The 23753-nt window shown below is 52.1% G+C and overlaps 1 protein-coding gene across 3 annotated transcripts in view; it reads left to right on the forward strand.

Annotated features, from left to right (window-relative positions):
- The window catches only part of NEURL1B (neuralized E3 ubiquitin protein ligase 1B), a gene marked incomplete at both ends in the record, with an annotated part of 37662 nt that overhangs the window by 4286 nt on the left and 9623 nt on the right, over nucleotides 1–23753 (forward strand). For 2 of the 3 annotated variants that reach the window (XM_079702598.1, XM_079702600.1), the window contains one exon: nucleotides 14380–14925. The exons of the other annotated variant lie outside the window; for it this stretch is intronic. In XM_079702598.1, coding sequence (XP_079558724.1) covers nucleotides 14380–14925 — 546 coding nt within the window. The remainder of the gene's footprint in view (nucleotides 1–14379; nucleotides 14926–23753) is intronic. 3 annotated transcript variants of the gene reach the window in all.

Here is a 23753-nt window from a genome sequence, read left to right on the forward strand (position 1 = left end):
ATAGCCTCCCAGTTGAGCAAGAGGCCTGAGCCTGAGCCTCTCAAAGTGATAGTGGTTCGTCCAACAGCCCTGAAACCTACCAGGCTGTCAACACATGGTCAGGGGCCCTGACTAGTCAAGGTTCCTTGGTGAGGGCCTGCGAGGATGCTGGGGGCTGGGGTGGGCGTTGGGGGAAAGGGTGGAGCAGTCTTATCCATCAGTGGAAGTGAGGAAGAGGAATGGGTCTGTCCAATGTATAGGAAACATGGAGAAGTTGCCTGTGGAGAATCTGGAGCCAGAAGGAACTGGGGCCTCCCTCTGTTTTTACCCTCTTATCCCACCTCTTCTCCCTTCCCTCTCTCTCTCCCCAGGCAGGAAAGGGGGGTAGGGAAGGCTTCCTGGGGGAGGTGACATCTGAAGGAAAGTCCAACTGAATGTCTGCCTCCCCCATTCGAATGTCATCTTTTTCTGCCTGCTTTTAGGGTCTTCTGTAACTCAGTTGCACCAAAGCCATCCTGATCTCTGCTTAAGTGCCATGAGCCCAGGCTGGGTGACCCTGGGGTGTGCCCTGCTCTGCATTTTCCTGACTGTGCACCTTCGTTCACTTATCTGACATCTGTTGGGCATGTGTCGTGTGCCAGCCCTGGGGTTCAGGCCTGAATGGGATGGACAGCCACAGGCGGGCCCCGTGGAGCTGGCCACTGGTGGGAGAGGGATAGAATATTCTAGTAGAGCAGGTCACGTAACTGGTTATATCACTGCAGAGCATAAGGTGCTGCTACCCTGTGCCTCAGAGAAGGAGGGGCCGAGGCCCAACACCCCGAACAAGGCCTGGCCTTGTTATCTGTCTACTGTGGGTCGTGCACGATCACCTTTTAAAAAAAATCCTAATGACATAGAAGAGGATAAAAGATAAAATATCGAGTGCATTCATGTAGGAAGAGTATTTTTGCCTCAGAAACTTTGGCTTCAGTTGTGCATGTGTGCGTGCACCTGTGCGTGTTGCGTATCACAATGTCAAATGCATTTCTCTCCGTGGGTCGCAGTGGTTAAGGGCTATGGTGAGCCCACTCACTGGTCTACAGCAGCAGGAGGTCTGGTGTCCGGGTCTAGACATGCATCTTGGAGTCAGGCTACCTGGGTTCAAATCTCGGCGCGGCCATTTCCCAGTGGAGTGATGTTGGGCAAAGACTCCCCTCTCTGTGCCTCAGTTTCCTCCCTGCAAGTGGGGAGGATGCGTAGCTCCCTCGCAGTTGGTGGGAGTGAAAGTTAAACGGAACAGAGCGGGCGGAGGCTTTAGCACAATGCCCAGGGCAGTCGCTGTCATGGTTATTGTTGCCACCATGGACAGGAGAGGCCTCAGGCCTGCCCCTGGGGTCCCTAGATGGGGCTGGCTGACAAGTGCCCTTCACTTCCTGCCTTGAAAGCTCTGCCCCCAGGCGACCACGAGCCCCGAGCTGAGGGGCTGGATTGGGAGGCATCCCTTTCATAGCACTGACAACAGTTCCCAAGGGTTCCTTGAGCCCTGTCCAAGACACCTCATTTCTGAGGAGGAGAATCTGCCTGGCAGGTTGCATTTTGCAGTTTGCATTGGCTCACCAAACTTCCAGGTCTAGTGGGAGACACGACCAAGGACAGGGCAGTTTGGTAAGTGGGGGAAGGGAAGCCCAGGGGGCTGTGAGAGCCTAGAGGAGGATGCAGGGAAGGCTTCCTGGAGGAGGTGCTGTCCAGCTGAGACCGGAAAGCAGAGAAGTTAGCCACAAGGGAATGAGAAAGGCTGTTCAAGGCAGAGGGTTAGATGTGCAAAGGCCTGAGGGGAGGGAGAACGGGGCATGTGAAGGGGGAGCTGCAGAGTTTGGGGGTCCCAGTGCAAGTGAGGGTGGCAATATGAGGTCAGAGCAGTGGGTAGAGGTCAGGTCAGAGGAAGAGTGGTTTCTTGCAGGCCAGCCTGCAGTCAGAAGACTTAGCTTTCTCAGATGCCACACTCCCTGCCAGGATGATGTGCTGTGTTTGCTGGGCTGGGCCGCAAAGGCTGCTCAGAACAGGCTGTTTAATCTTCCCCTTGGACAAGAAGAGTCAACTGTGTCCTCTTTTGGACCAAAGGGCTTTCTGTACTTGGTAGTGCTCTATAAGGGCTTAAAATAGAAGCCCAGAAGCCAGGTGTGTGGTGAGAGCTTAAAGCAGAGAGGGAAGAGGAAGGGGCCCAGCGTGCGGTAAGTTGTGAGCTCCCACCTGGGGGGTGTAGCCGAGTGGTCAGAGCTGCAGCACGCCCGCCCCATGCCAAGCCCTTTTTCTGTTTCATCCCCTTTAAACCATCAGGACGAGCCTTCCAGAAGTAGTCTCCCACTTCACAGATGAGGAAACTGAGCTCAGAAGGGTCATGAGACCTGCCTTGGGTCAGGCAGCTAGGAAGTGGCAGAACAGAATTTGATCCCAAGCCTGCCTGACCTCAAAGCCCCTTCCCCCATCACTATGGGGCACTGCCCCCTGGGGCTTCTTGGGGCTGCTGCCCCTTGGCCTCATCCTGAGCTCCTGAGTCCCCCCCTCCCCACAAGCTGTTCTTCCTGCAGGCACACCTTCTTACCTTCTTTGTCCTGGGAAGGTGAATCGCCTGTGTCCCCAGCAGCCAGAATGAAGCTGCCCATAGAAAAGGTCCATCCACCAACCCCGCTCACCTCATCCCAGGCCTGGAGACTCTAACTAAAAAGGTAGAGGTGGCATCTGGGAATCCTGCCCTGGAGGAGAAGGGGTGAACTGGAGCTCTGCACCCCTTCCTCCTGCCTGACTAGGGCTCAGGCTCCTGATGTGTCTGCCTGGTAAAAGCTGGCCCGTGCTCGGCCATCCCCACCCCCCATTGGCAGGTGTCACCATGCACCCACATCCTTTCCCCTGAGCCCGGCTGCTACCCAGAGCTCCAGGCAGCCCCTACCAGTCGGTCAGCAAGGGCCTGGGGCCAGGGTGAGTGCCCTTTGTCACCCTGCACCCAGGCTTTCCTGCAGGCCAGGAGCATCCTGTCTCCCTGGTGTGCTGTCATTATTAACAGCGTTGGTAATGGCACAGGCTGGGGGCCTCCATCCCTGGGTCTGAGTCTGGGCTCTGCCCCTTATTATCCAGACGAACGACTTGACCTCTCTAAGCTTTGATTCCCTTTTCTGCAGAAAGGAGATAATGATGTTACGTCTCAGGCCTGCAAAGCCTCTGACAGATAGTGAGTGCTCCCGGGGGGCACCTGTTATGATTATGTATTCACTAGACAAACAAGCCCCTGCTCCCTGCTGGGCCTGGTGCTCCCATGGGAGACAGACACAAACAAATAATAATAACCACTAGCTTGTATCACTCAGCCAGGCTGTGCCAGGCACTGTTCTCAGCAGGTACCTGCATTTAGCCCTCAGGACAAGCCCTGTGAGAGAGCTACTATTTTTAGTCCCATATAACTATTGAGAGAACAGAGAGGGAAAGTAGCTTGCTTAAGGGCACACAGCTTGGGTAGTCCAACATGATTCCCACTAGAAGGAAGCAATGTTGATGTGGGATGGATGACTGCCAGGTCGAGACAGGGGGTCAGGTGAGGGGCATTTCACATTTGCCCTGGAAGCCATCATAGTATTGAGCAGAAACTTGTGAGCATTTAGATTTGTCTGGCAGATTTCTTTTCAGTTGTTCACCTACTTCTGAGATTGTTTATCTCACATCCCACCTTTAGGCATGGCAGCGTAGGGCCACTCTCCCGGTGGCTTATGGGGACCCCAGCTGATATTCCCAAAGTCTGATGTGTAGATCTCCAACCCCCTTTCAAGGCAGGCCAGGGGACGACTGATGTCCTGAGAGTTTTCTGGAGAGCAAAGCAAGGGCCATGTCAGCCCCAGAGTGGCAAAGGATCCCCAGCAACATAGCCTGGGGACCCTTGGAACCAGAGAGCTGCCTGCAGATCCATGAGGCAGGGGAACAGACTTGATAGCGAAGGGTACTGTGGACCAAACACAGACATGACCAGACGTGTGTGGACATCACATGAGATTTCAGCTCAGTCAAAGGAAGAGCTTTCTAACTGTGGAAGCTATCTGGAAGTGGAATGAGGGCAGTGGGGGAGAAAGTACCCTTTGCCAGAGTGGCATTGGTGTTTAGCCCAATTGGGACTTGACATGGACATTATAGAGGCAACTAGAGCATCAGATGGATCCGGGATGAATTGTCCATTAAGGTGCCTTTTGACCCCAGGGTCTTATAGGAAGTGTTAGCCAGTGCTCATCTGCTGAACGCGTGGAGCTCATCTGCTGAACGCGTGGAGGGCCCTTCATAATCTCTCACTTTTCTAATCCCCCTGCCAGTTCTGCATGTTGGGAGGCTTTAGCCCCATTTTATAGATCAGGAAACTGAGGCACAGAAAGATGAAGCCACCTGCCCCCTTCTGGGTCTGTTCCCTCCCCTGTGACCTCCCAGCCTCAGCAATTTTCCACACGTAGCAGCAGGTACTTCTGAGCAGCAGCCATTCTTGGGTATCAGTGCCAGCTCGCTCTCCTCCCTTCCCCTTCACTCTCCTTATTACCAGGACTCAGAGCAGCTCAGAGCTGGCCTCTTGTATGGCCTCTGGGCAGAGGGGAGAGAGTTCTTTAATGAGTAAACCATCTGGCGATACGGGTGGGGTGGTGGTGTCTGGGGCAGTACTGGCAGTCGGCATAAGGCCCACAGCTATCAACAAGTGTGTTCTGTTTACATCCTCAACGTTACACATTGTTTACATCAAAATTATATCCCTCAGGCTCGTGTTTTCTTTCCTTTTCCCCAAGGAGATGCCCACCCATCTCATAAATTCCAAGAATGCTCAGAAACACCATGTCCCACCTCCCATTTGGCAGATCAGGACACTGAGGACAAGAGCCTTGCAAAGGGTCACACAGAGATTACAGATGGGGTCTTTGGCTGGAATCCCAGGAGAGATGGTGGAAAGAGCACTGGTTTTGGAGGTAGTCTCATGTTCAAACCTCAATTCTTCTATATGTAAGCTAAGTGACCCTGGGCAAGTCACTTCCCCTCTCTGAACCTTCATTTCCCATCTTTAGGATGGGGAGAATGATGGTGACCCCCTCATGGGATTGTGATGAGGAATAAATAGGAGACTCCATGAGAAGTCTGAGCCAACATAAGATGGGGACTCTGTAAATGGGCATGTCTCACCCTCTTTGCCAGAGGTGACTTTGGATTCCTTGAAGGCAAGGAATCTGTGCTCTTGAAATTGATGAAAAGGAGGGGAGCAATAGGACCAAAGAGTCCTGCTGGGTCTCACCTCTCAAACCCCTGCAATAGATGCCTAAAGTACCTGCTGGCTGGCTAGGGAAGCAGTTCCACATAATGGTTAAGTGTGTGCATGGCTTTGGATTCAGGTCTGAGTGAGATCCTGACCCAGCTGTTTGCCTGCACCATGACCTTGGGCCATCCCCTGCTCATCTGGGCCTAATGTCCTCATCTGGGAAATGGGCTCATAAGGATGTAGAGAGGCCCCAGTGAGCCAACAACTCTCAGATCATCAGAGCTTAGGATGTGTGATATGGAGATTCTTATTAGGACTCCTGAGTTTGCATTTCCAACATTCATCCTTTACTTCTTGGGTCAGGGGCAGAAGCCCATGCAGACTTCCTGCAGGCATCCTCAGTCTATACTCACTGGCTCTTGGGAGCCCTCAGGCATTTGGAGAAAGGCCAGTCTGACAGAAGAGGGGGAGAGGAAAGAGAAAGCTGGCTCTTTGGAGAAGGAAGGAGAGTGGGAGGGGCACCCTTGAGTCACTTCTCTGTGGGCCTCAAAGCCAAACATGGCAGGGAAGGAATCTATTTTAGTTGAGGACCTACTGTGTGCCAGGCTCTGTTCCTTCCCTGTAGGGATAACTTCTACACTTTTCCCAAAGCACCCATGGCATCTTCTTCCTAGCCTTGGGAGCCGGTCTGGTATGGTTCTAATGCTAACTCCACCACTTCCTGGCTGTGTGGCCTTGGGCAGCTCTCCCAGCCTCTCTGAGCCTCCCTTCCTCACCAGCAGTGGGTCTGGTAGCAGTCACCTCCTTCAGCACTGTCAGGAGGATCACAGGAAGTCTGGTGGGTGGAGGGCCAGCCCCAGACTCTAGATGGCCCCCTGGGAGGTCTGCCTCTCTGATCATGCCCCACCTCCAATCCCCTTTTAGACCTTGGGGACATTCGGCTCTGGGGCTCCATCCCCCTGCTATAATCTGCCACTGCTTTCCCTTTTTTAGATGCTGCTTCTTGTTCATCCCAAGTTCTGCCAACCTGTGGCCTTTGAGTTGCTCAAAACAGGCTGATTGATGACATCCACCACCACACCTGCCCCTCTCTGAGCCCAAGCCAGGGCCTCACTCCACCTCTGTCCCAGAAGGTGGCTTATGCCTCTTGTACATTGCCTACTTTTTTCTTGTAGGTCAGGGGGTAGGCGAGAGACCTTGGGAGGAATGAGGCATAAAACAGGAAGGATGCAACCTTCAGGGTCAGACAGGACCAGATTCAAAAACAGGCACTAGCCTCACAGGCTGGGTGGTCTCTGGCCAGGACGTCCGCCTCTCTGGGCCTCAGTTTCTTCACTTGGAAGCCACCTGGCAGGGTGTGGCCATGAGTGAATGGGCCATGTGGTGAGCCCCTGTCACACACTGGGAGTGCCACAGAGGTGGGCTCCCACCCCTCGGGGCCAGCAAACACCACCCAGCCATGGGGTTTGTGAAGAGCATTTCCTCAGCTCCAGAGGTGAGAACAGTTGGTTTTCTAGGAGAGTTTCCAGCTGCTTTTGAGCCTGGAAAGCAGGGCTAGTGGACCTATTGTTTCAAAGTTGGGACAGGAGCCCTGCAGGTGCCCATCTAGGGCTGAGGATAATGAACAGCCAGGCTTCTGGGCATCACCCAGGCTGGGGGAGTGGCAGCTATCAGGGCAAAGAGAAGGAGAAAGCTGGCCCATCAGCTGGCTTAGCAGGCAGCTGCCAGAAGCTGCCTGGAGGAGAAGCAGGTGCCAAGGGACAAGACTGTGCCAGTGGTTGGAAGCAGTGTTCGAAACCTGGACTGGTTTTCCCACTCCTGCTGTGCCGGATCATTTTGATAGGCAGGGAAGAAAGGAGCGGGCAGTTTCTATGGGAAGACCCAGGACTTGAATCTCATTTTTCAGAGAGACGGATCCTCAGAGGCTCTTTCCCTTCTCCAAACCCTTCAGTGGCCCCCAGAGCCTTCGTGAGGACCTTAATCTCCTCTGCTAGGCCTTTAAGACCCTTTGTGATGTAGCTCCTGCCTCCCTCTCCACCCTCCCCCTTCCCTTCCACACTCTATTCCCTGCAGTTCCCCAAGTGCGCTCAGCTTGTTCTCACCTCCAGGCCTTTGCCTGTGCTGTTCCCTCTGCCTGAAACACAGTTCCCCATCCTTTATCATGCCCCACCCCCAGCCATTTCTTCCTCAGACTGCAGAGTGGCCCCTCTGAGAAGCAGCCCCATGGCCCCAGCCCTCCGTGCTGACCACCCTGTGCAGTCATGGTGTCTGTGTCCATCCCCCCTGCTTGTCTCTCAGCTCTGGGGTCAGGGACTGTGTGTGACTCGTCAGCGCGTGCGTCCCTGCAGCCAGCGCGGCCCTGGCATGGAGCAGATGCTCCTTAAATGTCAGATGAAGGAGGAAGTGATGTACTTGAAAAAGAATGAGGGCACGTTCCCCCGCACCCTCTGCAGCAGTGGGGTCCTAACCCTGGGAGCCGGCGCTTCTGAAGTTGGAGCTTCCTGGGTCCCTTTATCAAGAAGAGGCCTCGACCGAGGGGCCCAGCAGAGGGTCGGAGCCGGCTTGGGAATCCCAGCTCTGTTGAACATGCTTGGAGCGGGCGTCGGGATGACCTCACCCCCTGGGAACTCAGTGCATCTGAGCCCACTTGAGCCAAGAGGGCTGCCACTTAGACCTGGAAGGAGAGGGCTTTTCTCCCAACGAGCAGTGGCGCGTGACCTCCGGCCTCCCTCCTGGGCCTCCTTGCAGCTGTTGACAGGAGTGTTGTGCCTTTCCGGCTGCACTGTGCTGACCGGGTTCTGTTTGCAGAGAATAGGAGGGGGAGGAGCCTGGTGGCGGTTTCCAAGTGTGGGCTGGCCCCTTTCCACCCTGGGTGCTGGCCGACCAGGCCTCTGAAGCAGAGAACAAAGTCCCGTTAGGCTGGCGTCTTTCTGCTGGGTGCATGTCACTGCCCTTTTTGGCAGAGGTGAAGGAGGCTTGGTTATTTTTTTCCTAATCCACTTTCAAACCCACCAATAGAAAAATTACTTTCTGTTGCCAAAGGAGACTGATATTCCCGCCCTGCTTTGGGTGACGGGAAGCCTTGCCAAATACCAGGCTTGCCTTTTCCTCTCTAAAGCCCGCGCGCGCGCGCGCACGCACACACGTGCACCCTGTTGCTTCCTACCTCTGTCACTTGAACCAGAGACTTGTTACTGAAGGTCCACAGTCTGAGGTTGGATGTTGTGAGGGTTCAGAAAGCCCCTGAAGTTGTACGTCAGATTGTGTGAGTGGAGTGTGGGTGTGTTTCGGTGGGAGAGGGTACAGCTGTCATTGCGCTTAGCAAGGCACACGACCCCCGCCCCCAAAGGCCACAGGCAGCAGCCTTGGAGAGGGGGCAGGGATGGGAGGAAGGGCCCGAGCCTGGCCCTCCCTTGCCACTGCCCAGCTTTGCTGCCTTGGTTTCCTCCTCTGGAAAATGAAGGCGGTAAAACCTACCCTGCAGGGTTGTAAGAATGTAAACTCAATACACAAAGGCCTGTGCAGGCACATAACGAAGGCTCAGTAAAAGGCTAGTTAAATCCTCTGGTGAGAGGGAGGGGGCAGAATAGACTGTCCTCGCAGTTGGCAATTCCCTTCCCCGGTGGAGCGGAATCTGCTGAAAATTTCAGCCAGAATGCCATCTGCTGAGTGCCAGCAAGCTGGAGGCCGTCATCTCGGCAGCCAGAGAAGCTGGAGCTGTTGCTTCCTGCCATCCTCCTGGCAGTAAATGCCATTTCCTTGGGCTCTTTTTAGATCAAAGGAAAAGCTGGGTTGGGGCGATGAGCGGGCATCATTCAGGGGTGGCACAGTGCACATTTGGGATGCTGCTGGGATGGCTTAAAAATAGGCCTCTGTCCTCGGACACCCAGAGAAAGTCACCCTGGGGTTTTCAAGAGGCCTTTCCTGGCCAAGGTTATCAACCCTCCATGGGAGAAACGTTGCAGGATATACTCCCCTGACCCTACAAGTAGCCATCTTCGACCCAGGAGTAAACCTTTTCTCGGCAAAGAAACTAAATAAGGTAACTAAATGGGGTGTGTGGGGGGAAACCCAGTGTTAAGTGAACACCTACTACGTGCCACACACCGAGTCTGACCAGCTGGCCTCATTTGTCCTCAGAGCAATTGTGCAGGGTGGAGATGACTCTTACCAGTTTTCTAGGTCTGGTTGGGGGGCGGGGCAGAGAAGCTAAGCATGTACCTCAAGATCACACAGCTACAAAACGACAAAACCAGAATTTAAACCCCCATCTGTCTGACTCCAAGCCTGTGCTCTTTTTAACTGCCTCTCACGTTGAGATTTAGAAAATAAAAGTGTGGGAGAGATGGAGTGAGGGGCTTACCCAGGGGTTGGACCTGATGTTCCCTGCAGGGGCGGGAATGAACGTTTAGTGCACATCCATCGTGTGCTGGGACTCCTGCTGGGAGCTTTCTGTGCTCTCATCGCCCCTCCCAGCAGCCTGAGATGAGGCTCTGCATTCACACACTATTCACAGATGGCGACTTGTCCAAAGGCCCCTCAGACAAATTAGCAGCAAAGCACGGGCTTGCACCCAGAGCCCGGGAGGGCCGTTCTAAAGCACTGATGTGAGTAAATCATGGAGCAGCAGCCCGTCCCCCTGCTTTCCCGAAGGACTAGCCCAAGGCTGGCAGTGGCAACATTTGTTTAGCCAGAACAGAGCTCCCTCCTCCCTAAATACCCACAGCCACTCATCACCCACCCCCCAAAATCTGTACTCGTACGTTTTCGAATGGGGCATTGCTTCCTTGACTAAACGCTGGAAAGGCCCTTGCCTCTGGTCTTGGAGGGGCTGGAGCAGCCTTTGGTTAACCATGAGGGGTGGGCCAGGACTGTCCCCTCCTTCCTACACACAGGAAGAGACTACAGAGTCTCCCCTCGGTTCCCACCGCATAGAAACTCCTTCCCCCTGCCTTGTTCTTAGAGTCTCTAGACCCAGTTCCTGGCCAGAGAGAGGGAGGCACACCCGCACGAGGCCAGTGGGGACCCGGCCTTGCATGGGAGGAAAGGGTCTGGTCCCTGGCGTGGGTTGGGGTCCCTCCCTGGCAGAAGGTGACACCTTCTCACCAGTGACAGGGTGTCCATTTAAATCTGGTCCTGGCACCAGCAGCCAGGAACCTCTGTGCCCATGGACTCAGCCATTTGGGGGAACAGCTGAAGTGATCTCCAGGAGGGGAACGGCAGGGGACATTTTGGCTCTCAGTGGAATATTCTGCAGTCGTGAAACAGAACAGTGAATGCTTGGGAGCCATGTGGGAAAAAATGCTTTTTATATAATGTTGAGTTAGGAAAGAAAAGGCAGGAGGCAAAATTAAATGTGTGCTCTGGTTGCAAGGAAGTTAGAAAAGGTACTCAGTACTACTTAGTGCTTAGTACTTCTGTGCTACTTATGGAGGAAAGGCAGGACAGGAGGAAAGAGCACTGGTTTGGGGTCAGACAGAGCTGGGTTCATATCTCCTTGTAGCCGCAGGAAGTTTTTTCTCCTGGAAAATACAGACAATAATCCTGTGGGTGAGGATTTGTATTGAGAATTAACTACAACCTTGTATCAAAAACATACGGCCCGGGGCTTCCCTGGTGGCGCAGTGGTTGAGGGTCCGCCTGCCGATGCGGGGGACACGGGTTCGTGCCCCGCTCCGGGGGGATCCCACGTGCCGCGGAGCGGCTGGGCCCGTGAGCCGTGGCCGCTGAGCCTGCGCGTCCGGAGCCTGTGCTCCGCAATGGGAGAGGCCACAACGGTGAGAAGCCCGTGTGCCGCAAAAAAAAAAAAAAAAAAAAAAAAACATACGGCCCGGGCTTCCCTGGTGGCGCAGTGGTTGGGGTCCGCCTGCCGACGTGGGGGGCACGGGTGGGTTCGTGCCCCGATCCGGGGGGATCCCGCGTGCCGCGGAGCAGCTGGGCCCGTGAGCCGTGGCCGCTGAGCCTGCGCGTCCGGAGCCTGTGCTCCGCAACGGGAGAGGCCACAGCAGTGAGAGGCCTGCGTACCGCAAAAAAAAAAAAAAAAAAAAAAAAAAATCTGGCCCAAGACATGGCGCCTAGTGAGGGCACAGCCATGGTTCTTCCGTGGATAAGGGCCAGGCAGGGAAGATGAAAAATGCAATGTGAGCTAAGGTGTGAATGTGGGGAGAAGAGGGGAAACTTTCTCCTTCTTCCCAAACTTTCTCTAATATGGCTGTAGTGTTTATTGCTGTAATTTAAATGACAAAGTTCAGGTTTTCCATTGACATCCCTGAACTAGGATGTTCTCTGAGGCCCCGTGGGGTCCATGGCCACAGTTTTCTGTTTCATGTAGAAGCTGCTTTCCCTGAGCTGAGCTAAAAGCAGATGCTGGTGTACAATTTGCAGATAGCTTTTTGTTCTTTCATTTTGAGCATTTTCAATTTGTGTAAATAACACATCCTCTTAGAGACTTTTTCACTCTGGTTTTCTTTATCTCACATAAGGACTCTGGCCTCAGAGGAGGGAAAAGTAGTGTTTATCTCTCATTCCCTGAAGGAAGTTGGATCATATAATCAAAATTAAACAAATATGTAAACTTCGCTGGTTACTTGGCTGCCTTTTATCCTAACATATAGCTGGTTTAGCAGGAAACATCCCCTTGTAGTAACAAAGCAGTATCTCTCCACACCCCAGCATCCATTGAAATCGCCAGGCCACTCTGAAGGAGCAGCTGCTTAGGATTCCCAAGCCAGTTTTGTAAAGAAAGTCTCTGATTGAGAGAGGTAAGGTTGGAAAAACAACAGTGATGGGAGCTGAGATAAAAATAATCAAATAAGGGTGGCTTGTGGTCTTTGGTGCTTTTGATCTCTAGTCCTATTTAATGTTTCCTGGAGAGTTTGCCAGCGGCGGGGACCTTGGAGAGAATCCGGCCTGTTAGACACAGGAGGAAACTGCCGCCCACGGTTGGGTGGCTGGTACAAGGCCACAGCGTGCGTGGAGAACGCAGGCTCTGCTGTCCTGGGCGGCCTCTCTGGATGGTTTACACCCGAGCAGTATTTCCCCCCCTCGTCTGATTTTTGTCCTGCTGGTATTGCTGTCCAGTGGTCCCTTACTCTTATCCTTGTGGTTCCGGAGATGGCCCACAGCCTGGCTCTGTGTCCACCCTCCTCTCTGCCTTAGGGGCCCTTCCTAACAGGCAGTGCCGGCCTGCTCCACTGGAGGGCCCTAGTGGCTCCCTGTCCCCATGGTGTGCACTCTGAGCCTCCCAGGCTGGCGTTCAGGGCCTTCCTGTTTGGTCCCTATGATGCGATGGCACCCTCACCCCTCACCCCTGCAAAGCAGTCGTTGCCCAACCTCAGATACCCTCTGTCACACCTACCGTAGTACTTACCCTCCCCTCCAAGTCCAGCTTCCCCCACCTCTGCCCCTAGTGTTCCCTCTGCCTGGAATGTATACTCCCTTAAGACCTGGCTCTGTGGACATCACCCCCTGCCCTCCGGCCCCTGGCTGAGTCTGGGGTCTCCTCTGGGCCTAATAGCCCCCCAATGCCAATGCCTAATGTGGTCTCTATTGTTATTATTGGTCCCTAATGTTCATGTCTATTCATCTGTGTGTCTTCTCTTCCACGGAGAGACTCAGATCTCCACAAGGGCAGGATTGTATCATCACCTGTGCTCCCTCAGTGCTTCACACCAGCAGATGCATCTGCAGAAAAGATGGATGGGTGGATGCATGGATGGATGATGGACAGATGGATGGATGAATGGATAGATGGATGCATGGATGGATGGATGGTTGGATGGAATGGATAGGTAGATGGAAGGATGTATGGATGTATGGATATATGTATGGATGTATGGATGGATGGATGGATGGATGGTTGGATGGATGGATAGGTAGATAGAAGGATGTATGGATGTATGGATATATGTATGGATGGATGTATGTATGGATGGATGGATGGAAGGATGGATGGATGGATGGATGGATAATGGAGTGAGCATTTTGCCTGCTGCCCTCGTCCACCAGTTCAATGCCTAGCAGGCCTGCCTAGGGGTACAAGGAATCAACAGGTGGCCTCTGCATCCCTCTCCTATGTCAGGGGTCTACAGCCCAGCCCTTCTGTCCATCCTGTGTTGATTCCTAAACAGCAGAGAGAATAAGGTAAAATGGCTAAAAAGGCAGGACAGAGGTCACACAAACATGGCTTCAATTGAAGCTCTGCCTTTAGTGAAGCCAGCTGTGTGACTTCAGGCAAATAAATCAACCTCTCTGAAACACCATGTCTTCATCTGCATGAAGGAGATAATGGTAGTCCTTACCTCATACGGTTATTATAAGGATTAAATGAGGAAACGCATGGTAAGTAACCAGGGATGGAGGAGGGAAGGTGGGAAGGATGATGCCCCCACCTCCAGACGGGGCCACCTGGGTTTGTGGCCAGCGTCCAGATCCTTTGAAAGGAGACTATCCCAAGATTCTCCAGGTCCTTTGGGGCAAAATTCCCATAGAAATGAATTATGAAAGGTGTATGTTCTAGAAAAGCCAGACTTGCTTATAAGGAATGCCTTCCTCTTCTGTGGGTAAAGGGGAAGGGAAGTCAGAATCCTGGCTTGGGTGTCCTTTGGAACCTCAGTATTATGATCATGTTATTAGTTGCTTATTAACCACATGCTCTGTGCGAGGCAGTATTCTAGGAACTTCATCCACATGTTCATCTAGCAGCTGTGTGAGTTAAGCAATGTCCCCATTTTACAGGCAGGGAAACAGGCTAGAGAAGTGATAGGATCTCCTGCATATCACACAGCCAGGAAGTGCCAGAGAGCTGAGATTCCAGGATGCGCTGGGGATCCCAAGAGTGTGCCCAAATTGCCTTGCTTTTTAATAAAAATTACACAGAGAAAAGCAACCAAAGACTCCCCACTACTCCCCAAGAATCCAAGGCCGCTCTTCCCTTTAGAGGGACTTTGCAGCCCAGCAGTGGCTTTTGGAGGAAGCCTCTAGATGTGGAGGGATTTGATGGGAATGGAGAAGTCAGTTGACCCCAACCTGGCTCTTGTGACCAGCTCATTGGTGTTGGCCTATCTGGGAGTGAAACAGCTCTGAACAGTTTCAGAGGGGCCTAACAGTTTGTGAGGGCGCCTAACCCTCCTGTCTGTGTCTTCCCGCAGACTCGAGCCCGCCCGCGCGCCTCCTGGCCACCCGGCCTTGCTGCGGCCCCGGCCCGGAGCGGCGACCGGTCCTGGGCGAAGCGCCGCGCTTCCATGCACAGGCCAAGGGCAAGAACGTGCGGCTGGACGGCCACTCGCGCCGGGCCACGCGGCGCAACAGCTTCTGCAACGGGGTCACGTTCACGCAGCGGCCCATCCGGCTATACGAGCAGGTGCGGCTGCGCCTGGTGGCCGTGCGCCCGGGCTGGAGCGGGGCGCTGCGCTTCGGCTTCACGGCGCACGACCCGTCGCTCATGAGCGCCCAGGACATCCCCAAGTATGCCTGTCCCGACCTGGTCACGCGGCCCGGCTACTGGGCCAAGGCGCTGCCCGAGAACCTGGCGCTGCGCGACACTGTGCTGGCCTACTGGGCGGACCGCCACGGCCGTGTCTTCTACAGCGTCAACGACGGTGAGCCCGTGCTCTTCCACTGCGGTGTGGCCGTGAGCGGCCCTCTCTGGGCGCTCATCGACGTCTACGGCATCACCGACGAGGTGCAGCTCCTCGGTAGGTCGCGGCTCCCGCTGGCAGGGGGATAGGGCGGCGCCGCCTGGACCAGGCAGCGGGTCCCCGCGCGCATGGATGTGTATTTCTGTAACATTCACGAGTACCGAGGGCTCACTTTGCCAGGCGTCTTCTAAGCAGTTGACACATTTCAACTCATTTCTTTCTGGCGAAAACCTACCACCCCCGTTTTACCGATGAGAAGACTGAGGCATGCAGTGGTTAAATGACTTGCATTGCAAAGCCAGGATTGGAACCCACACGGGTGTGGTCCAGAGTCCATGGTCTGGCCCAGGTTCATTCACTTGCTCCTTCGTTCAGTTCCGTGCTCATTCACTCACTCATTCTTTCATCCATTCCTGTGCTCATTCCTTCACTCCCTTGTTCACTTGCTCACACACTCATTCATGCAAGTATTTGTTCTTTTGCTCGCTCATTCATTCACTCATTCATATATCCACTCACTCACACGTGTTTATTCATTTGCTCATTCATTCACTCACAATCCATTTACTGGTACAGCAGTCAAACATATGACCTAGTCTTCTAGTATTTACACTGCCCAGGCAGTCGGCAATATGTATCGAATCAAGGCCCACGGTTAAAGGGCTCAAGGTCCACTGGGGAAGCAGGCAGGTAAGTGTGGCTCTGGCTGTAACAGAGGAGGTGGTGAGAACTCATGGGGCTACAAGTCTGCTGCTCTTAAGACCTTATTTCTCTCTCTCTCTCTTTAAACTTTAAAAAAAATTGAGGTAAAGGTCACATGACACAAAAGTGCCGTTTTAAAGTGTACAGTTCGGTGGCATTCAGTTGGCAACCATCACCTGTATTTGGTTCCAAGACATTTTCATCACTCCAAAGGGAAATCCATACCCACTGGGCTGTCCCTCCCCATCCTTCCCTCCCCCCAGCACCTGGCAACCATTGACCTGCTTTCTGTTTGTGACATTAGCTCTTGAAGGTGCTCAGGTGGCACCTGAGCCAACCCAGCCTCCATTTCTGGGGAAGCAAAAGGAGAGCAAGTTTCTCAGGGGACACGGCCCTATATGTGATTTACCTGCAGTGAACGCACAGATCTAAAGTTTGAGTTTTGACATATTTATACACCCGTCCATAAGCCAAGAAAGTTCCTGCCTGCCCCTTCGGAGGCAGCCGCCCTCTCTTCCGGGGCAGCCACTCTTCCGATTTTTCACTATAGATTATTGTGCCTCTTCTTGAACTTTACATGCATGGAATCATACAGTATATGCATTTGTGTCTGGCTTCTTAATCTCAGCACAGGGTCTTTGAGATTCATCCATGTGGATGGTGTATCAGAAGTTTGTTCCTTTTTTATTGTGCAGTAGGATTCCATGATATGGATGCACCACAGTTTGTATATCTGAATGTTTGGGCTGTTTCTGGTCTTTCAGCCCTGCATCTTGAGGGAAAACTCTGGCCCCGGGCTCCTTGCCTACCACCACCCACACCACCGCTGGGCAGGGAAGGGAGATGTATGCGTTCAGCCTCCCCAAATCTCCAGGAGAAGAAAGGCAGCAGGATTTCTGAGCAGTTAGGAGCAGAGGGTTGGGAGTCACACGGATCTCTACTCCACACCTGGCTCTCCACTTGCCAGCTATGTGGCCTTAGCCAGGTGACCGAACCCTCTCTGTGCCTCAGTTTCTTCATCTGTAAATTGAGTTCATGATAGCACCCACCTCGTGGGATTGTCGGGCAGGGGAACATGAGATGGTGTATGAAAGCGATGCAGCACAGCACCTGGCCCATAGAAGGCACTCAAGAAATAACAGCTAAGAAGTATAAGAATCTCTGCCCGTTTGCATGGGGGCTGAAGCACATGTCTGAAATCCAGGTTTAGGCAGACCAAATTATGAAGAGCTACCCACCCTCCAAGCTGAGGCCTTACTTGGGCATTTTAACTGTGTTGCCCCACACTCTTTTCCATGGAAGATTTTGGTATTTCACCTCCAGGAAATGTAGGTTTCTAAAACCTCCTCTAGATGTCCTGTCGCTCTTTTTTGGAGCTCTTTATTCCCATAGAGCAGGAAAACAATCAGGCCTCATTCACCTGCTCCCTCAGATAGCCCATGTCTCAGGGTAGCAGCCGAGAAATCACAGCCACTCCATAATCAGTGCAAGTGGATTCGGATTTTTAAAAAATACAAATTGGAAGTAGCCTCTGATGACTTAATGAGACTGAACAAGCCTGTGAGGAGTCACGGACTCTTGCCCATGTTCATTTGCTCATTTAACAAGCCTTTATTGAGCCCCTCCAGCATCCCATGCCCCTTGGAGGGAAGGAGAGGACCCACTGGAACATCAGTGGCAGGTGGCAGGCATGAGTTTGTTTCCTTCTCTGACAGTAGTGCCTGCAGTGAGCTGGCTGACAGGGAGCACCTAGCACAGGTGCCATGGGGCAATGTTCACAATTACATGCAGATGCGGAAATGAGATTTAGAAGGAATGCTATCTCTCGGTGATGGGATCATAGGTGAATTTCACTTCTTTCTTTATTACCTCTATGAGTTATCTTTTTTAATATATATGTAAAAAAACCTTTTATAATCAGAATGGGCAATAAAGTTATTTTTCTTTCTAAAGGTTATATGAGATAATGGAGAAGTTACTGACATGTGATCAAGGCTCAATAAATGTTTCCTTTCCAGGGAAAGAGGAAATTGACATTGGTTGCATCGGGGTAAAGGGGTTATGGATGTTTTTTTTTTCTTTTTTTCCCCCCAAGTTATCAACAATGATTTATAATCAGAAAAAAAAGTTATAATAAAGATAAGAAGAAAGCGAAACAGTCATGCTTTTGTACGGTTTGAGCCTGGGTAATAGATACTCTGCTGTTGCCGGCACAACATGAGAACCAAAGAAATCCCACCATAAAGGGGGCCCCTCCCTCCCAGTTCCTGGAAGAACTGGGCTTCTGAGGGTGGTGTCCACAGTACCAAGTGGATAAGTAAAAGGCAACTGATGTTAGTGTCATGCAAATTCCTCTGGCTTCCTTTTCCTCACTAGGAACAAGGGGGTAACATAGTTCCCTTAGAGAGTCTCAGCTGTGAAACTCCAGAATAGGGACCCCTCATCCCTCCCTCACCTCTCTCAGACCACACTGGATAGACCCTCAACACCAAGCTAAAGCAGCATCTGGGTAAGGTTGTCAAGTTTAGGATGCCCGGTTACATTTGAATTTTCAGAAAAATGATGAATAATTTCTTTAGTACAAGTATACCCCATGCAATATTTGTGACATAGTTATAAAAGAATTTGTTTTCTTTTTTTAATTTTGATTTTATATTGGAGTATAGTTGATTTACAATGTTGTGTTAGTTTCAGGTGTAAGGCAAAATGATTCATTTATACATATATCCATTCTTTTTCAGATTCTTTTCCCATATAGGTTATTACAGAATATTGGGTAGAGAAGAATTTGTTGTTTATCTGAAATTCAAATGTAACATGGCATCCTATATTTTATCTGGCAACCCTCACCTGGGAAGTGTCCTCCCCATCTGGTGGGCCAGGGGTGCACTGTATTTGCCCTGGAACTTGAGCCAAAATTAAGTCTCAGAAACAAAAAGAGATTCGTAGGCCTTGCCTATTTCTCTTACCTGAAGAAATTGTGCTTTCAGCCCAGCATTCCTCCTGCAGCGGGGTCCAGCTGCAGCAGAGAGCACTGCTTCTCTGTGGCCAGACCCTCAGGTGCCCCCTCTTGTGACATTCAGTCTTTCCTCAAGATAGGGCAACTTAGCCCCTTTTAGATAAAGAATCCAGGGCTTGGAGAAGGGAAGTGACTTGCTTGTGAGTGGCAGAGCCAGGATTAGAACACTTTAGTTCCGTGGTTCTCAGCCTTGGCTGCACATTGATGTCACCTGGGGGGCTCTGAAAACCCCACTTCCCAGGTTGCACCCAGACCAATTAGATCAGAACCTCAGGGAGGTGGGGGTGGGGTGGGGGGTGGCTCCCAGGCATTCAGATTTCTTAAAGGCTCCTCGGGTGATCCCAGGGTGCAGCCAGGATTGTGATCACAGTGGTCCTCTTTGCATGGGTACCCGTCCCTCCTCCCTGCCTAGTACCAAGCTGAGCTCTTCAGACCTCTCAGTTCAGGGCATGGTATCATCACACAAGCCCCTTCTCTTGTTTTGACTTTTCTGCTTCATCTCCAGTCCCCACTCCCATTCACGCCTTCCCCTGCCCAGATAAGCATCACTCTGATGTTTGGCAGCCCTTGGGCGTGTGTATCTTTTAAAAATATGTAGAGCTGTTTTGTATGCCTAGGTAGATGGTATTGTGCTAAGGATCTTATTCTGTTTTTCTTTTTTCACTTGCCCCATTTTAAGATTTATCTGTATCTGTCTCTCTGCTTCCTTATTCTCTAATGGCCTCCCGCTTTGATGGACACCTGGGTTGCCCCCATGCAAACTGCATTGCTGGATACATTCTCCCACAGGGCTGCCCTGTGGCTGCTAGTTTACTGTTCTCAGGGGCATCAACCAGGATGGGCTTACTGGGGCCTGGAGTGGTCCATCCTGAGAGCCTTGATTTCTCTGGATGCTCCTCTGGGCCAAAGACAAGTTACTTTCTGCTGATTTTAGTAGTTCTTGGACCCAGGAGAAGAAGGTTCAGCCAGGTCGTGCACACCTCTCCTGGCTCCTTTTTCTCCAAGGAAGCCCTTTTCCAGAGCTCTGGAATGCAGGCCCCATGCTGTCCTGAGGCAGCCCTGTCCCTCTTCCAGGCAGCTCAGGAGTGGTCAGTGTCATGGCCTCATTATCCTCCCTCTGCCAAGCGGTAGAAGGCTGGTCAGACTGAACATGGAACGCCAGCCCAAGGCCATGGCATTGCAGGCTATGCTGTCAGAAACCTTTGGTTGCAAGTGACAGAAACCAGTTCAATCTCACTCAAGCAAAAAAAAAAAGGTGGGAGGGGTGGAATTAATGTCTTCCGTGACTGAAAGTTCCAGGGAACAGCTCCCTGTTAGACTGGCTTGATGCAGAGGCCCAAGAAATAGCATCCAGAATATTGGCCTGCCTTTATTTCTTGCTCAGCTGTAGTCTTTGTTGGTGTCATCCTCCACCAGGCTCTCCCTTTGGGTTGGGGGCAAGGCCACCAGCAGCTCCAGTCCCATGTCCCACGAACTAGCAGGAGAGCTGCTTTCCCACAAGGTCTAGCTAAAATCTCAAGATCTAACCTCATTGATCTCCATGGCCAGAGGGATGGGATAGAGTGACTGGCCAAGTTAAGACTCCCTCCTCAAGGCAATGAGTGGAAATGGGGCAGGGGGAGTTCCCTCAAAAGAATAGTTGGGTGCTGAGACCAGAAGAAGCGGGGATTGGGTGCCAGATAGCCAGCAACAGTGGCTCTCCAAAGGCCTCATAAGGGAGTCATTAACCCCCCTTGAAAGCCTTGAGCCCTTTCGTTAATTTATTGGACCTACTCTGTGCCAGGCACCACGCTGAGGGCTTTACCTGGGTGATGTCTTCTAGTCGTCACAAGAACCCTGTGAGATAGGAAATAGTATCATCCCCATCGGCAGACCCAGCATGGATGGATAACTTGGCCAAGGTCACCTAACAGTTGGTGGTTCTAGAGCCAGTATTTGTTCACTAGTGGTATGAACAAACTGTTTGACAAAGACTTGAAGTTGTAGATTGAAATCAGAGCCTGCAGGTCTGAGTGCACCTCTCCATGCTGCAGATAAGGAAACAGAGGCCCAGAGAGGGGCAGGGATTTGCCTGAGGTCACCCAGCCGATCCCTGGCTGTGGTGGGCAAGGGACTTTGGTCCAGGACCCGAGAGGTGCCTTGGTGTGGGACCTGTGAGCACCCACATCAGGTGGGGAGGAGTGGTTTCAGCTGGCTTCATCCGGAGCCCCAGTGGGGAGCAGCAGAGGGTAATCCGTGTTTGCAGTTAGTGTTTTCTTTACAAACAGCCCAGATCAGCGCCCAGCTCCCAGCCCCACAGTAAGGCATTTGCCTGGTAGGGTACCCCGAAGGCTTATCCTTTCCCAGTCAGGAGTGAGAGCTCCACTCTGCGGCCACGTCCTACTAGGGGCCCCTAAAGGCCCACTCTGTGCCGGGCATGGCACCAGGCATGGCACCAGGCATGTGGTTATTCCTTCCACAGATCTGCCTCCCTCCCCATGGGCCTGTGAGGAAGGTGTGAAACTCCCCACATTGCAGAAGGAAGCTGAGGTCACAAACCGTACTGGCCAGGGACCAGCCGAGGTCTGTCTGCCCTGGTCCAGTCTTCTCTGGTTGGCAGCAGGGAGGCATCTGGAAAAGCCCTGGCTCAGTGCCCAACATCCTCACCTTCTCTTCTCCATCCCAACACCCCTGCCTTTCCGCCTGCCCTCTTGTGGCCATGGTAGAAGGAGTTCTGCTCCTGTCCCCTCTGCCTGTTCAGGGACATTCTCCTGTCATTTGTCCCTTTCTCTAGCCTCTCTTTCCCTCTCCACTGAATCATCCCCATGAGCACACACAAGGGTTCTGGTAGCACCCATCTTTAAAAGAAACTGCCCTTGACAATCTCTTCCACAGGCTACTACCATTTCTCTGCTCTCCTTCAGAGAGAAACTTTCTCAAAGGTGTTGTCTATACCACCCCCTCCCATTTCCTTCTTCAGCTCATCCCAGTGAAATTTTTTTTAATATTTTTTAAATTTTTTTTTAATTAATTTATTTTATTTATTTATTTTTGGCTGTGTTGGGTCTTCGTTGCTGCACACCAGCTTTCTCTAGTTGCAGCAAGCGGGGGCTACTCTTTGTTGCGGTGCGTGGGCTTCTCATTGGGTGGCTTCTCTCGTGGCAGAGTACGGGCTCTAGGAACGCGGGCTTCAGTAGTTGTGGCACGTGGGCTCAGTAGTTGTGGCTCACGGGCTCTAGAGCACAGGCTCAGTAGTTGTGGCGCACAGGCTTAGTTGCTCCGCGGCATGTGGGATCTTCCCAGACCAGGGCTCGAACCCATGTCCCCTACATTGGCAGGTGGATTCTTAACCAGTGTGCCACCGTGAAATGTTTTTTGATTTAAAAAGTTTTTAATATGAAATTAAAAAGAAAACACAAATAGAAAGAAATCAATTCTCTTTAACATTATACAAAAAAGTATGAGTAGGCCCCAAAGGAAATGAAACATTATCACATTTGTTTACACCACCCTCTGGTTCTTCATATTATTTACTATTCAAACAACAGAAAGTATAGTTGGCAATTTAAGGACTGGGGGAGAGATATACCCAAAGCACATTTTCTACCATGTTTATTCTACACTGCATATAGCTGTACTCCCAGAGACAGCTTCTTCTACCTCTGCACTGGCACAGGATTGCAGTTGTAGGTAAAATGGAACCTGCTCAGAAGCTGAGGGAGACAAGAAATGGTGGATCCGTAGCCTGGTGCATCGTCAATTCAAACAATGGAGCAGCTACCAGCTTGTAATTTTTAGGTTCTGCAAACAAGGCTTTCTCTTGAAGTTAAACCAAAAACAACTGCTTATATTCCTTAGGCTTTGTAATGTGTGCAGGAATATACGGATACTGAGGAGGTTCAACATTTGGTCGCTACTAGTTACCCACGTAGTCATCAATGACCCAGTCTGGCAGGACTCACCGTGATGCCCCAGTATCTCGGCCAGTGAGAGTTTTAGCCCTTCAACTTCGTCTTCTCCTGGCTTAGGGCACCACCAGGTGTGCTGAAGAAAGTTGTTCCCAGCTGTGGCAGTAATACACGGGGTGGCCAGTGCTCATGGACCAGCAGAAACCCTTCTCACTCCAATTTTTTTTTTTTTTTTTTTTTTGCGGTACGCGGGCCTCTCACTGTTGTGGTCTCTCCCGTTGCGGAGCACAGGCTCCGGACGCGCAGGCTCAGCGGCCATGGCTCACGAGCCCAGCCGCTCCGCGGCATGTGGGATCCTCCCGGACCGGGGCACAAACCCGTGTCCCCTGCATCGGCAGGCAGACTCTCAGCCACTGCGCCACCAGGGAAGCCCCTACTCGCTCCAGTTTTATCAGACTCCTCCCCAATGGCTGAAACCTGGCTGCAATAGAGCCGTCCGCACCGCTTCACTGGACTTCAGCCTACAAGCTCACCCTTCAGCCTCGCGCTGCCAGATCCAGAGCTGTCGTCTCCATCCTCTCACCAGGCCTCTCCCCGCTGCCACAGGACAGCTCTCCCCGCCTCTCTGACCTGCTCGTGGCTCCAGGCCTCCAAAGCTCCTGCTTTTCCTCCTACCTCCTGAGCCTCTCCTCCTTGGCCCGCTTGCTGGCTCCTCCCCTGCCTGTCTCCATATGCTGAGAGCCCCAGGATTCTATCCTAGGCCCTCTTTATTCTCTTTCCTTCTTACTTTTTTTAAAATAAATTTATTTATTTATGTGTTTTTATATTTGCCTGTGTTGGTCTTCATTGCTGCACGTGGGCTTTCTCTAGCTGTGGCGAGCGGGGGCTACTCTTCGTTGTGGTGCACAGACCTCCCATTGTCGTGGCTTCTCTTGTTGCGGAGCACGGGCTCCAGACGCGTGGACTTCAGTAGTTGTGGCACGTGGGCTTAGTAGTTGTGGCTCACGGGCTCTAGAGAGCAGGCTCAGTAGTTGTGGCGCACGGGCTTAGTTGCTCCAGGGCATGTGGGATCGTCCCAGACCAGGGCTCGAATCCGTGTTCCCTGCATTGGCAGGTGGATTCTTAACCACTGCGCCACCAGGGAAGCCCCCCTTCTTACTTGTAAATCATATAATACAACATGCATGTAGAAAAGTGCCTAAACAACTGTAGAATTTAACAAACAAATGAGGCAAGGCCATTTCTCTCATCTACCCTCTTTCTCCAGATGATATGAG

This window comes from Hyperoodon ampullatus (genome assembly GCF_949752795.1).
Source record: "Hyperoodon ampullatus genome assembly, chromosome: 4".
Lineage (NCBI taxonomy): Eukaryota > Metazoa > Chordata > Mammalia > Artiodactyla > Ziphiidae > Hyperoodon > Hyperoodon ampullatus.